Raw genomic sequence first — 15,598 nt, 5'->3', positions numbered from 1 at the left:
CATGGGTAAAAGGTAGTTTTAACTACAAATGCCCACTTTAGGACCACGCACTGCCCTTTACCAACACTAACTCATCAGAATCCTCACACAACCCTGTGAGAGGGGCCACTTGAAGGATGGAGAAACTGAGGCCCAGAGAGGTTAAGAAGCGTGTCCAAAGTCACAAGACTAGAAAGTGTCGGCGCTCTTAACCGCGGGGCAGAGACTAGGGACGGTCTACTCACCACCGGCTCCGCTCCCGAGGCTCGGGCCGGCCTCCCGCCCCTCCCACCGGTGCCTNCTGGGCGGAGTCCGTGCGGGATCCGGGTGGCTGCGGGCGGCGGCGGCGGCGGCGAGCTGCGGGGGGCCCGGGTCGCGGCCGAGGCCCGGCCGCAGCGAGTTCGGAGAGTTCGGAGGCGGAACCCCGCGGGCAGAGCCCCTGGCGCGAGGTGATCCCTTCCCAGGGCGCGCACCCCGCTCCTCCCCTGCGCGTCCGGCAGGTCCGGGAGCCGGGCTGGGAGGAGGGCAGGGGGCTGGGGAACAAAGGCGGGGCTGCAGGGGACGCCTCGTCTTCCCCCGCGCTCCGCAGGGCTCCTCCGGCAGCCGTAACGGGGCGCGGGCGGGGCCCAGAGCCCAGCTGGGGACTTGCGATGGGACCATATGGTGATGGGGGGAAGCAACTGCGCTCCTCTGCACCGGCTGGGGTGCCTGAAATACAGTGTAAGGGACAGATCCAGGCCCTCCGCTAGTGTCAGGCGTGAGGGTCGGCAGATGGTCAGGCAGAGGTGGGACCGGTGACCGACAGAGGCGGAGTGGGGCGGGGGCCCTAGGCTGGCAGCCTTGCCCAGCGTGCTTCTCTGCCCCTCCTCAAACTCGTTCTCCCGGAACACGGGGTGGGGCCCGGCTTGGTCCGCATTGAAAATGAACCGAAGCCTCAAAGGTGGTTGAGAAATAGCTTAACCCAGGCTCCCCGCGCCTGCGTGCCTCCCATTCATGCAGGCCTTCTTGTGCTGGGGAAACTGAGGCGTGGGGAGGGAAGGAGGGTTGCAGGTGCATCCAGGACCTGGAGGACCCGTGGCAGACTGTGGGCCCATCAGGCTCCTGGGGTCCAGTGCCTGGAGAGGAAGGAGCAAGGGAGCAGGTGGTGGTCCTGGAGGTAGGGTTTGTTATAATTATGTGGCTGGGATAACTTGGATTTGCCGACTCTCACACCTGCCTGGGTGGATTGGGGCTGAGGCTGGGGTGAGTCAGCCTTGGCCAGAGGCAGACAGGCTCAGCCCCTTTGACAAATAGAAAATGGCAGGTCCCCACTTGGGAGTAGAGCTGGGGCTTTAAATTCCTGATGTGTCCACAGAAACCCCCCTCACCCCGGGAGTCAGGGAGACAGTTGAATTGGGTTTGGGTGGTGAGTAGAACATGCACCCTAGTGGTGGACACCTGCCAAAGTCAACACCCAGGCCCTGCAGTGGGGGGTTGTCTGTCTTGCTGGCAGGCTCCCCCCTCCCAGCTAACACCTGGGCCTCCCAGCTGCTCACTCTGGGGCAAAGTCCACACCTGCAGCTTCTGCAGAGGTCCTCAGGGGCCAGAGGAGGCACCCCCCCATGCAGTGCGGGGTGTCTGAACCCTTAGCCAGGCCTAGGGGCCTCAAGACAGGAACCCCCAAACCCACTGTAACAAAGGCTCAATTTTTTCCTTTGTGTGAAGATTAAACAGCAATGGCATTTATTGAGCACCAACTGTATGCCGGGCACTGTTTTATAACCATTGGGTGTATTAAGAGCCTCCCTCTTTGTCACAGCTGTGCCCTGGATAACAGGCCTAGTTCTACTCCCAGGCAGGGCAGAGGCAGTCTCAGTAAGCGCTAAAGGACTCAAGAAACTCATTTTAGGCTCCTGACTACCCACCCTTTCAGATAGGGCTATAACACAATCCCATTTTTCAGAAAAGGATGATGAGGTCGAGTCAGAGATGATGCCTCCGGGCTCTGGGCCTCCGACTGCAGAGCTGGGCTCCAGCCAAGCCAGGTGGATGCACCGGGGCTGTCATTGGTGTCTGATTCCCCTTTAGGACTTGCCTTTCCCACCGAGGAGTCCAGGCCTTGTCCCCAGCAGGCTCCTGCCAAGATGGCATCAGCAGGAGACCCCCCAGCGGGCCCTCGGGACGCTGCAGACCAGAACTTTGACTACATGTTCAAGCTGCTGCTCATCGGCAACAGCAGCGTGGGCAAGACGTCCTTCCTGTTCCGGTATGCCGACGACTCCTTCACGCCCGCCTTCGTCAGCACCGTGGGCATCGACTTCAAGGTCAAGACTGTCTACCGCCATGACAAGAGGATCAAGCTGCAGATTTGGGTGAGCCAGGCAGCTCTGTGGGTCTGTGGCAAGGGTGACAGTCCCTTCAGCGTTGTTCATTAGAGGGTTCCTCAGGGGAGGGAGAGTGGCCCAGAGTTGGTGAGGGAGGTGGTACCTCTGGGGTGTCGTTGTCAGGGTGAGGCTGGCCTGGATGGCCTGCGGGGGGCCTGAGAGGGGAGATGGTACTCACCTGGGCCTGTTTGAAGTGCTGGCAACAGTGAGGAAGTGGTTGGGAGCCCTCTGAGGGTCCAGCCAGGGAACCCCCACTGCCTGTCTTCAGAGCCACGCCCTTGGCCCCCGAACCAGCTGTTGGTCCAGATCATCGCGGTTTCAAGTGCACCAAGGTGTCCTGTCAGGATGACACCCTCTGACCCGGGTGGCTCTTGGAAATGAGGTCAAAGGTGTTCTTAAGTCTATGAGAAGTAGATGACCCCTCAAACTGGGAACCCCTGCAGGGCAGGGCCAGCTGTGGCTGAGAATGAGTTCATGTCTCCCCCATGATTGGGACTGTGAGGAGCACTGGGCAGCGTCCCCTTCCAACAGAGTCCTGCAAGGTTTGGGTGGGGACAGGGTGGCTTCTCGCCACCTGACGCTGCTGTTTGCTTAGGACACAGCAGGCCAGGAGCGCTACCGCACGATTACCACTGCCTACTACCGCGGCGCCATGGGCTTCCTGCTCATGTATGACATTTCCAACCAGGAGTCCTTTGCTGCTGTGCAGGACTGGTGAGTGCTGCTGACCGCTGACCCCTTGACCTTTGTCCTTTCCCTGCCATCCCTAAACCCAGCTCATGGCCTGCCTCCACAGGGCCACGCAGATCAAGACCTACTCCTGGGACAATGCCCAGGTCATCCTCGTAGGGAACAAGTGTGACCTGGAGGATGAGCGTGTGGTGCCTACTGAGGACGGCCAGAGACTCGCGGATGACCTTGGTTAGTGCTCAGCCTGGGCCTCAGGCCCCGGGCCTCCCAGAACCCAACCTTCTTCCCACCCTCAGGTCCCAGATCCAACAACCACCACCAGCCCTTTGAGGATCTGCCCAGAAAAATACCCATGGGTGTGCCACATTCTCCATGTAATTTGATTTCTGGAGAAATCCATAGGAACTTCCATGCCCTGGGAACCCAGTTAATGGAGACTGGGATCCTAAAAAGGCAACTGACTTTTCCATCTCTTTTGTGTTATATCAGGCATCAAAACCCACCGTCTGCTACCTGTTTTTGTGCCATCTGTGATCTGTGAATAGTTTTAACTCTTTTTTTCCTTTCTGCTGGAGATGGAACCTAGGGCCTTGTGCATGCTAGGCAAGTGCTCTATGACTGGACTACATTCCCAGCCCCAGTTTTTATATTTTTAAATAGTTGTAACAAAGAGAGAGAGAGAGCAAGAGAGACCGAGAGAGCTCAATAATATTTCGTGACATGGGAAATTTATTATTTTTAGATATCTGTAAGATTTTGTTTTAACCTTTTTTTTAAAATAATTTTTTAAAGAGAGAGAGAGAATTTTAACATTTATTTTTTAGTTATCAGCAGACACAACATCTTTGTTTGTATGTGGTGCTGAGGATCGAACCCGGGCCGCACGCATGTCAGGCGAGCGCGCTACAGCTTGAGCCACATCCCCAGCCCTGTTTTAACCTTTTAATTGACAAAATAATTATACATAATAATCGTAACACATATTGGGTACAGTGTGATAACAAGGTACGTGGATACAATGTGTAATGATTAAATCAGAATAATTATTGATTCCAACTCCTACACATTTATTTTTTTTAGGGTTTGGAGCCTTTGAACGCCAGTCATCATAAATATATACTGTGAAATATATATGAAATTCAATTGCAATGTTTTTAAAAGTATTTTTAAGTATTTATTTTTTAGTTGTAGGTGGACACAATATCTTTATTTCATTTTTATGTGGTGCTGAGGTTCAAACCCAGTGCCTCACGTGTGCTAGGCAAGCACTCTACCACTGAACCACAACCCCAGGCCCCTTAACTTTTTTTAATATTTATTTTTTAGTTGTAGTTGGACATAATACCTTTATTTATTTTTATGTGATGCTGAGGGTCAAATCCAGGGCCTTGCACTTGTTAGGCGAGCGCTCTACCACTGAGCTATAACCCCAGCCCAAATTGCAATGTTTATAGGGGTTGGAGATGTGGCAAGGCCCAGGGTTTAATGCCCAATACTATTCACACACACATAAAAAGAGGAAAAGGAAAGATTAAAAAAAAAAAAAAAACTTGCTTTTATACTTGAAGCTTCCCCAGGACATAGCCATACTCATTCACTTATGTATTTTGTAGCAGCTTGTCTTCTACAATGAATAGAGCTGTGTAATTGAGACAGAGTACATGGCCCAGTCAGCCTAAAATCGTTACTTTCTAGCCCTTTATCTTTCAACTATAATAGTCCTCTTTCCCTTTTCATTTTATTTATTTATTTTTGGTACCAGGGATTGGACTTAGGGGCACTCAACTACTGAACCACATCCCAGACCTATTTTGCATTTTATTTAGAGACAGGGTCTCACTGAATTGCTTATTGCCTGCTTTTGCTGAGACTGGCTTTGAACTTGTGATCCTCCTGCCTTAGCCTCCGGAGCCGCTGGGATTACAGCATGCGTCACCACGACTGATGGAATTTGTTTTTAATTCCTGGGAATCAAACCCAGGACTACACACAGATGACACCAGGCCCCTACCACTGAGCCACACCCTGAACCCTGAGCCAGTACTCAGGGGCAGTTTGCTGAACAACAAAGCAGTGAATGGTGGAAGGAGGGTGTGAACTCTCCTACTCTGTGCCTCGTGACAGTCCTGCCACCACACTGTCCTCCTGGGCAAATGTGGTCTTTCTTACCCATGTGTGCCTCTGCCTCATACAATCTGCATTTTTTACATCTCAGTGTATTCACTACAGAAATTTACTAGAGAAACTAGAAACTACAAGAAAGTATCAAGATAGAACTAAAATTCATTTGCAGTCACGTCACTTGAAAATCATTACTAATAGCATTTCTGCTATTTAGTTTTGTGGTCTTTTTTTTCTATAGAAATACACAAATGTTGGGATTGGGTTTGTGGGGAGCAGATATGTGCATGCCTTTTATCCCACAAAATTGGGATCAAGTTCTGTCCTCTACTTTGTATTCTAATATTTTAACCTAATGACAGGGCGTGGGCCTCTCCCCTTGGCCCTAGTCTCCAGGTGATTTCTGCAAGCAGAAAAATAATACCTGCAAGTACTCCACTTCCTGATGGGGCATACCCAATTTCACCATTTCCAAGCAAGTGGGGGCTCCAAGGCCCAGCCCCACAAAACAAAGACAGTTTCTCTGACAAATCAATGTAAAAATGACAAGGAAAGCTGGGCGCAGTGACGCACCTGTAATCCTAGTGGCTCGGGCGGGAGACAGCGACAGGAAGATCGAGAGTTCAAAGCCAGCCTCAACAATGGCAAGGCGCTAAGCAACTCAGTGAGACCCTGTCTCTACATAAAATAAAAAATAGGGTAGGGTTGCTCAGTGGTCAAGTGCCTCTGAGTTCAATTCCTGGTACCCCCCCCAAAAAGGGGGGGGGCCTGGAATGGATCTCAGTGGTAGAGCTCCCCTGGGTTCAATCCCCAGTACCACTAGAAAAAAAAATAGTGTGTTTGCTGGGGGTTAGATGTAGGGGTTTATACAGGCTGAACTTTACCATTGAGCTGCACCCCCTGACCCCCTCATTTTTTATATAGTGCATCTTGACACAGGGATTGAGTCCTCTCACCTGTGCTATGTGTAATGTGATGGTAGGAACATTTTAATTTTGGTCCCACCATGACTAGTGGCAGTTGGGGATACATTGGAGGACCATTCAGGAACAGGTGCATGCAGGCATACCCTACAATGACCTTCAAGACTTGCAGAGTTTTCAGGTTGATGGGTCACCTTTTTTTTTTTTTTTTTTTGGTACCTGGGGTTGAATTCAGGGGCCTCAACCACTGAGCCACATCCCCAGCCCTATTTTGTATTTTATTTAGAGGCAGGGTCTCACTGAGTTGCTTAGTGCCTCACCATTGCTGAGGCTGATTTCAAACTCGAGATCCTCCTGCCTCAGCCTCCTGAGCTGCTGGGATTACAGGCATGTGCCACTGTGCCTGGCTTTTGTTTGTTTGAGAACAGGTTGCACTGTGTTGCCCAGGCTGGTCTTGAATTCCTAGGCACAAAGAATTCTCCCACCTCATCCTCCAAGTAGCTCAGACTGCATACATACCACTGCGCTCAGTGTTGGTGAGGTACTTTTTGCAGTTGGGCACGTCCCCAGAGCATGTATGCTACCCTGCTCCTTTGGGAAGACAAACTTTTCTTTCTTTCTTTCTTTTGTTTGTGGGAATTGAACGTAGGGCCTCACCCATGCTAGGCAAGTTCTCAATCACTGAGCTACATCCCCAGCCTTTTTAATTTTATTTTGAGACAGAGAGGTGCTAAGTTGCCCAGTGTGGACTTGAACTTGAAATCCTGTTTTAGCCTCCCAAGTGGCTGGGATTACAGGTGCACTCCATTGCATCCAGCTCTTGGCTCCATTTTCAAATAAATATGTGGCTTGGCAGGCCTCTTCGGGCAGCAGAAATTGAGTTGAAGCTGAGCTGTAGCCACCTGTGGACACCCCATGGCTACTGGACATTATTGTCTGGACTGTTGCAGCCACTGCCTTATGACAAAGAGATTCTTAGGATTGTCCAGTTCAGGGCTGCTGCTGCAGAGTTTTATTATCATTACCAGTAGCAGCAGCAGCAGTAGCAACATCGTTTTTCTCGTTTTACAAATGATCAAACATAGTGTCAGAGAGGCTAAGACACTCAGCCAAGGTCCCACAGCAGAATAAAGGGCAGAACTGGGCTTAGAGCCCAGGCATGCGGGACGCCCCAGCCCAATCCTGCTCCTGGGAGTCTCACGGGTGTCTCCACCTTATATCCATCCAGGTTTCGAGTTCTTTGAGGCCAGTGCCAAGGAGAACATCAACGTGAAGCAGGTCTTCGAGCGCCTGGTGGATGTCATCTGTGAGAAGATGAACGAGTCCCTGGAACCCAGCTCCAGCCCAGGCAGCAATGGCAAAGGCCCAACCCTGGGGGACACCCCAGCTCCCCAGCCCAGCAGCTGCAGCTGTTAGGGATGGCTCTTGACCCCCTCCTGCCCCCTCCTGCCTCTGCAGGGACTGTGACTGAGGCACGAGCCACAAGGGCTGTCTCCAAGCTCAGGGCACCCCCATCCCTGCATGGCTCAGTCCCTTTCCATGTCACCATGGTTAGGCAGCCCCTGTCAGAGGCCGCACACCCCAGGGGCTCAGCTCCACATTTCAGGCAGGGGCTTGGGGACATTGCCATGCACTTGTTTGCTGCTTTCCCAGACATTTTAACAGGGGGCTGTGGGCAGCATGTCCCGCATGCCTGGGGGAGGGGCATCCACAGTGCCTTCGACCTTGGACCCTTGCCCCTGTGCCACCCTGTGCTGGCATTGCCTGGTGCTTACAGGCTGGAGGAAGATGTCTTGTGGCGTGGGTTCTCCAAGTTAATCCTGGGAGTTGTTGGGGGAGACCCTCTTTCTCAGGTCCCCCAGCTTGGCTTTGAGCCTATCCCATGAGTCTTCTAGATGCCAAGGTTCCAAGATGGGGCAGCGATTTGGCCCCTATACACTTCTCCCTCTGGCTTGCAGACCGTCTCCTGGTGAAAACAGTGTGAAGGCCCACAGAAGAGACAGTGGGTCAGACCCCCACCCCCGAGGGACTCTTAAAGTGCTTTCTGAGCTTCCCTGGGACCCATGTCACTCTTGACCCGGTCACTGTCTTGACTGATCCACTTCATCTCTGATCCTGAATTGAATTCTAGAACATTCTAGCTACATTGGGTAGGGCCAAGAATTGCCCAACTCTTAACATTCCTGCTTTGGGGCTTTCTGCCAGGAATTAACCTCAGAGCAGGAGACTGGGCCCTCCCTCTGGGGCCCCATCCGCCTGGTTGTATTTTCAGCAAGATCTTTCCAAATCTTACATCCTGCTAGAAAAGGAAATTGGGCAACGATCCCACAGCCTGCACTTGCCGGTGACTTCCTGATGTCAGGTTTGGGCTTCTCCAACTTTTGAAGACCCAGTGTCTTGTTCCCAAGCCATGTCCTCAGGGTCCCAGTGACATGACATTTGTGCCAGTGGAGGAGTCCTGGATAGAGGGTGCTTTGGGGTCAGGAAGGAGAATTGGGAAGTTGGGTTGCACCAGCTTGTCATTGCCTCCACTTGTGGACACAGCTGGGGACTGGCAGGTCCTCATGTTGGTGGGGGGATGTGCTGTGATCAGTGTCAGGGAGCCCACAAAGCCAGGACCCCTCCTTGGAGGGTGGATGTCAATTGAGGATCTATCTTGACCCTGGAGCCCAGAGGCTCTTGCTACCCACTGGGGTCCAAGCTTGCCTGGCATGGCACCCCTCACTGCTCCAAACCCCCACTGACTGCAGCCCGTACCGACACTGTGAGGAAGCCTAAGTGGATTCTTGGGGTCCCCATCACCCTGATTCCATGTCAAGGCTGTGTCCACTGCCCAAGCCCATGCAGCCAGAATGATTTCCTGCAGTTTTAATAAGCTCTACCTCCGCCCTGGGTATATGTGTGGGAAAACCTGGCTCAAGTTCAAATTAAATGACCAAGTGGAAATGGACAAATCTTACCAACCCACAAAGGAGGGTATCTGAATGTTTGAGGTGGGAGTCCACTTTTTCTCGCTACTTGAATACCAAAGTCAAAGCATCTCAGAAAGCTCTGAAGATGCTACAGGCTCATCAGGATCTTGTTGGCCAATCCATTCTTCTTAAGCTGCTGCCCCAAAATGATGGACCAGTGGACCATTGGTCGAGGACCAAGTTTCTCATCACCCATGTGATAAAGCAGCTGTGGCCGCATCTTGAACTTGACCTGAAGTTTTCTGTTTACGTTTGATTTTTCAAAAGTTCAGTTTCAAGTAGCAAACAGAGAGGGCTGCCTCGGGGTTCTCTCAAAACTCGGGGAATAATGTAGGAAACATTTTTTGGTTTCTCCTAAAACTGGGACAGATTTTAAGTTTTATTATAGCAGGGAGGTTTAGCTCCAAATGATCACAAGGGAACTGAAACCAATGTCCTCTTGGTCACTGAGTGGGAAAGAGGTCTGTTGAGTTTATAAACAGAAATTAAACCAAAGGCCGTGGGAAAACCACTTCTGAGCTCCAGAGGACTGAGGACAGAAGAGCTACCCACCAGTGCCTTGCTATTTCCTATTAGTAGTGTGTCTTTCCACGGGCAGTTTCAGTTGGAGGTTCTATTTTTCTTTTCCTTTTGCTTCTCCAGGGATCACCTTCTTGCATATTCCTTAACTCCTCCGCCTAGACTCATACAGGGTGAAACTTGATCTCAGTATTAAAGCGATAATTCTGCTACCGGCTCCTCCCTGACAGTTCTGATACACTACTGAATGAACTCTTGGCAGGTCATTTGTATCCTGAATGTGGTTCTGTGTAAGTGATTCCTTGGTGTCCAACTTGGAAATATATGCACTTTTCTCCACATGAAATAAAGTAGTTATGCCTGAATGCATTTGTGCTTTTGCTTCTATTAGTAAAATGCAACTTCCAGGAAAGGGTGGACAGTCAGTTGAAGTTCGTTGGTGATACAGCAGAGCTCTCAGCAGGCCTGGGGCTGCCTCTTGTGATGTCCTATAACCAACAATTTGGTTCTAGAAAGTTCCACCTTGTGGAAAGCAGGAAGGGTGATATTTCTCCACTTAATCCTACTAAGTCTGTCCTTCCCACAGTAGCCACAGGTGACTCTGAACATTTGAGTCAGAGTATGTCCATCCTCTGCTCAGAACTATCCATGGCTCCTACCTTATTTGGGGAAAATGCCAAAGCCCTCCCCCTGTGATCCACAAGGCCCTGCATGATCTGACTCATGACTCCACTTACCTCCCCGTAGTTGCCCCCATGGCAGCCATGTTGGCCTATTTGTTTTTATTCAAATATACTGGGCCCATACCTCAGGGCCTTTGCACTGGCTCTTCTGTCTTCCTGGTCCACTCTCATCCTAGATCGTCTTACATGATTCCCCTCCTCTCCTCCTTTAGTTCTTTGTAGAAGTCCAACCTTCTCATTGACACCCCTGTTTAGTCCTACAGCCTCTCTCCAGTGTCTCCCCCCACTTTCTCCTTGAACTTAACACCTTGATCATGCTAAGTGCATGCTCTACCACTGAGCTCCATCCTTAGTCCCTCCCCGGTATTTCTGATGTCCCTTCCTCTGTACTTGATATCCCTCCAGAACCCCTAAAACCTAAACTACTATACAATTTACTAGTTTAAGTGTCTCCCTCACAGCTCAATTTCGTCCTTTTCCCTGCCACGTTTCACTCTGTTTCTGACTGTGATAAAATAAAAAATAAATATTTGATCTTTGTCTCCACTGGTTCCTACAAACACTTCTAAAACCCTTAGAATCTTTGGAGAGAGAAGAGTATCTTTTGCACACCAAGGAAGCGACTGGTGTGACGTGGGGGGGGGTAGGAAGCTGCAGGGTGGGGCTAGGTTTTGAGAAAGACCAAGGCAGAATTAAGGGGTTATTCGTGGTCCCACCCTTCAGCTCCCCGCTCACCTTGGGGGAGGGGGCAGAGAAGCTGGAAGTTGAGTTGATCACCAACGGACAACACAAACCCCTAAAGGATGGGGTCCCGAGGGTTTGGGGTTAGTGAACACACTGAGATGCTGAGACGGGGAGAATACATGTGTAAGAAACTTAATCCAAAGTCATATGTTAGTGGTACTGGGAGGATTTGGGGTGGTCATGAGGATTAGATGAGGTCCCCTGAGAGTAGGGACACCCATAACGACATTGTGGCTTTATTAAATGAGGAAGAAGCCCTGAACTAGCACGAGTGCTGCGTCTCACCTTGTGATGTCCTGCATCACTTTAGAACTCCACACCAGAGTGCCCGTCTGCAGGGAGGACTCAGTAGATGTGGCACTGGATATATATATATATATATATATATATATATATATATATATATATATATNTATATATATATATGTATATATATATATTTTCTACCATGGATTGAACCCAGGGGCACTTTGCCACTAAGCCACATCCCCAGCTCCCACTCCCCTTTTTAAATTTTTTTTTCAGTTGTAGATGGACACAATATCTTTATTTATTTATTTTTATGTGGTGCTGAGGATCAAACCCAGGGCCTCACATGTGCTAGACAAGCATTCTACCACTGAGCCACAACCCCAGCCCCTCCCAGCCCTCTTTTACATATTTTATTTACAGACAGGGTCTCATTGAGTTGCTTAGGGCCTCACTAAGTTGCTGAGGCTGGCTTTGAACTTGCAATCCTCCTGCCTCAGCCTCCCAAGCGGTTGGGATTACAGGCGTGCACTGTGCCCAGCTTATTTATTTATTTTTTTAAATTTTGAAATAGGGTCTCGCTGAGTTGCCGAGGGTCTTGCAAAGTTGCTGAGGCTGGCCTTGATCCTCCTGCCTCAGCCTCCTGAGTGGCTGGGATTACAGGCATGTGCCACCCTGCCTGGCTCCCAATAAACTTTTCTTTTGTATATAAAACTCCGTCTGTGATATTGTTACAACAATAACAACAAAAATGGAAAAGGACACCAGGGAATTCAAGCGAGGGCAGTTTTGTGGGACTGAGCCCTTAAAGTGAAAGGACCCCTTTTGAAATTAAAAGAAACTTCCTGGTAAATGGTTTTATTTCTTGAGCTGAGAGCAGGCGCCAAGGTAAGACTGACATTTTTCCAGCTAAGCATAGCCGAGTTAAATCTGCGCATCACATGTCCTGCCATTTGCAACAGTGGTGCCTCCTCTTCTCTTATAAAAGCTTCTGCCCTCTGAGTCCCCAGAGATGGAGATTTAAGACAGGAGGATCTCTATCTTCCTCAACTCCGACTTTGAATAAACCTATTTTCCTCATCAGTCTGGCTCTCGAGTTTCTGTGGAGTGTGACAGGAGGCAAAGCCAGATGCCCCCAAGCGCAAAACTGCACAGTCTCACACTAACTCCAGGTAATGTGGGTCAGGACCAAATTGAATGGCAGGGCACCCGGATGGTGTCCATGGAGAACTGGAGAACTGCTCTGTGTGGGGAACCCCCATGTGTGTTCTGAGTGTTGTGAGGGGGCTGGGTTGTGGCTCAGTGGTTAAGCGCTTGCCAAGCACGTGGGAGGCACTGGGTTTGGTCCTCAGCACCATGTAAAAGTAAATAAAGTAAAGGAACTGTATCCATAATATATATACATATACATATATGTGTATGTGTGTGTGTGTGTGTGTAAGAAGATAAATAAATACAAATTTTATATATACGTACATATATTTATTTATTTACTCAAAAAATAAGTGTTGTGACTGGGGTTTCTGACATAGAGCAGGACACTCGATGATGTTGGTTGAATGTGGGCATGTCTGCAGACCCCAAAAGAGAGACTAAGGCCAGGAGCTCCACAGCCTGTCGGAAGATTCTCAGCTCTGCTCTCTGTGCCTTTCCTCTGCATCCCTGACTCCCAGGAAGTGGTGCCCTTGAACAAGGGGCAGTTGCCCAAAGCCCCGACCTAGGCCTGAACCAATGACTGTGCCATAAGGTGGAATGAGCTGATTAGCTGGCGGGGTCACATGCCAGCCCCTGGCTCAGGCACCGACAGTCTGAGACCAGCGGCTTCAAAGAAAAATAGATGTGTACTTGCCTGAAATGGGAGGTTGATTGCCACGGTAGCAAATGTGACCTGCCCATTCTACCTTCCTCTGATCCTTCCAAAATAAAGACTGGAGCCTGGCGATAGCACACACCTGTAATCCCTGCAACTCAAGAGGCTGAGACAGAAGGGTTATGAGTTCAAAGCCAGCCTCAGCAATTTAGCAAGGCTCTAAGCAACTCAGTGAGACCATATGTCTAAATAAAATATAAAAAGGGCTGGGCAGGGGCTGGGGTTGTAGCTCAGTGGTAGAGCACCTGCCTCACACATGTGGGGTACTGGGTTCAATCCTTAGAACCACATAAAAATAAAATAAAGATTATTTCCATCTAATCTAAAATAATATTTAAAAGGGGGTGGGGTGGGGATGTGGCTCAGTGGTTGAGTGCCCATGGGTTCAATCCCTCCAGAATTTGCTAAGTCTCCATTGTGCAATCCCTAATGAATAATTCAGTCTCCTGTGGTCACTGGATGACACCTTTGGTTCATTGATTCTCAGCAGTGACCATGGGCGCCTTAACATCTATCTCCTTGGTACCCCATGACCAGGCCACATCCCTGTCCAATTGAATGAGAAGAGGCTGGTGGTGGGGCTCAGTGGTACAGCACCTGCCCAGCATGTGCAAGGCCCTAGGTTCCATCCTCAGCAGGGCAAAAAGAGAGGAGGAGGAGGAGGAGGAGGAAGAAGAGGAACCTAGAGGTTCTCAAACTGGTTTTTCCCAGACCAGTAGTGTCTTGTTAAGAACTTTCTAGAAATTCAGATTCTTGGCCCTTCCCAGATCCCCTGAGTCAGAAGGTACCCAGTTTTTACAAGCCATCCAGAAGAGTCTAATGCATGCTCCAATTTGAGGATTGCTGGGCTAGAACAAAAGGGACCCCAGAGACGTGACAATCAAACCGATGTGTGGAGCTTGTTTGGATCTTGATTCAAAGACACTCAGTATAAAAAGACATTTTTAAGCTAATCAGGAAAATTCGATGATGGCCCAGGTATTAAGTGATTCCAAGGAATTGTCGTAGGTGTGATAATGGCATTCTGGTTGTGAACACAAATGAATATATTTTTAGAGATATCTACTGAAGGATGAAGGGGAAAATGACATTGCCTGGGATTTGTTTTAAAATAACCCATCAAAATGTCTCACCACAAAAATAGAGTTTGTAAGTGAGGTGACGGGATATGACTTAATCACTTAATTACTGAGCCCAGGTTCCGAGGCTCCTCCCAAGAACAACCCAGCGTCCAGGAGAGGAGAGCTGGGGACAAAGAAAGGCCTTATTCAGTGGCCACACAATGAAGAAGAGGGAGCTTTGCTCACACAGTCCACCTCTCCACGCTGAAGGGCCCAGGGGGTCCAGATCAGGGAAAGGAAGAGGAGGGAGAGGGACAGGCTAATGAGGGGGAGGAATATTCATGTCTCTTCTGGGAAGGGGCAGAGATCTTCCAGGAACTCGGGTGCCACCTCTTTTCACTCCTTTTATGGTCTGGTATTTCCGGAAGTGGCCCTTGAGTTTGATGGATGCCTTTACCTGCAGGGTTGGGGCCGGGAGACAGACTGGCAAGTCAAGGTCAAGTTAACCCTGTGTTATGGTTATGGATGAAGCATTTCTCAAAGGTTCAGCGTGTCCACCTGCAGAGGGAGGACATCTAACTCAAAAGTTAAGGCAACAGGGGGGAGGGGTGATGGAGGAAAAGAAAAAAAAAAAAAAAAGCTTATGGCACAAAGGATTCGCGACCTGCCTTTTCGTCTTATTCCAGTCACCCACCCACGGGATACCTGCAGGCCCAAATGAAGGGTGAATGTTTTCAGCCAAATTGATCTTCAGGTCCCAGAAGAGAAACCTAGGCAACTTTCATCATCGTGGCTCACACTCAGAGACCTCATCTACAGCAGAGCTGGTGCGAGACCAACAATGTATTGCCCAGCTGTGGGACCTCCAAAATTAGTGGGGCTCTTTGTTTTGTTTTTGGTACCAGGGATGGAACCCAGAGGGGCTTTATCACTAGGTCACATTCCCATCCCTTTTTATTTTTTAAAATTTTGAGACAGGGTTTCACTAAGTTGGTGAGGGTTGTACAAATTTGCTGAGGCTGGTCTTGAACTTGTGATCCTCTGGCCTCGGTGTCTGCAGCAGCTGGGATTACAGGCATGCGCCACCACACCCAGCTAAAATTAGTGATTTCTAAATTAATTAAGAGCAAGTATAACTAGAAGGTTTATGCTGGGTGCCGTGGCACATGCCTGTAACCTCAGCAGCTTGGGAGACTGAGGCAGGAAGAACGCAAGTTCATAACCAGCCTCAGCAACAGAGAGGCACTAATCAACTGAGACCCTGTCTCTAAATACAAAATAGGGCTGAGAATGTGGCTCAGTGTTTGAGGGCCCCTGAGTTCAATCTCCAGTACCTGCCCCCCAAGAAACTAAGTTTATTTATTTTTTTCCTCAATAAGATATATATATATATATATATATATATATATATATATATATATCAA

At 49.6% G+C, this 15,598-nt stretch overlaps 1 protein-coding gene across 5 annotated transcripts; it reads left to right on the top strand.

Moving 5' to 3' along the window:
• The first annotated feature begins 283 nt into the window (after positions 1–283).
• Rab3d (RAB3D, member RAS oncogene family) lies at positions 284–9,932 on the top strand. 5 transcript variants are annotated; one of them, XM_015489052.2, is made up of 5 exons: positions 284–479; positions 2,047–2,330; positions 2,938–3,056; positions 3,139–3,263; positions 7,305–9,932. In XM_015489052.2, exons 2-5 carry the CDS (start codon positions 2,103–2,105, stop codon positions 7,490–7,492), a joined length of 660 nt encoding a protein of 219 aa, XP_015344538.1. In that variant the 5' UTR covers positions 284–479; positions 2,047–2,102; the 3' UTR covers positions 7,493–9,932. The 5 variants fall into 5 exon arrangements, with proteins under 5 accessions (XP_015344538.1, XP_048650648.1, XP_048650650.1 ...); XM_048794691.1 differs by having other exon boundaries at positions 294–428; positions 1,922–2,330; XM_048794693.1 differs by having other exon boundaries at positions 303–428.
• The last annotated feature ends 5,666 nt before the right edge of the window (positions 9,933–15,598 follow it).

The sequence above is a fragment of the Marmota marmota genome, unplaced genomic scaffold, assembly GCF_001458135.2.
Source record: "Marmota marmota marmota unplaced genomic scaffold, marMar, whole genome shotgun sequence".
NCBI lineage: Eukaryota > Metazoa > Chordata > Mammalia > Rodentia > Sciuridae > Marmota > Marmota marmota.
The sequence above is the reverse complement of the archived record's forward strand: the minus strand, read 5'-3'. Positions and strand labels throughout refer to the sequence as shown.

What these genes read in the sequence shown, in the direction of transcription:
- Rab3d (XM_015489052.2), top strand. Translation starts at nt 2,103, where the DNA reads ATGGCATCAGCAGGAGACCCCCCAGCGGGCCCTCGGGACGCTGCAGAC. An exon ending in GGATCAAGCTGCAGATTTGG is followed by an intron (nt 2,331 to 2,937) that starts GTGAGCCAGGCA and finishes CTGTTTGCTTAG; the next exon opens with GACACAGCAGGCCAGGAGCG. An exon ending in GAGACTCGCGGATGACCTTG is followed by an intron (nt 3,264 to 7,304) that starts GTTAGTGCTCAG and finishes ATATCCATCCAG; the next exon opens with GTTTCGAGTTCTTTGAGGCC.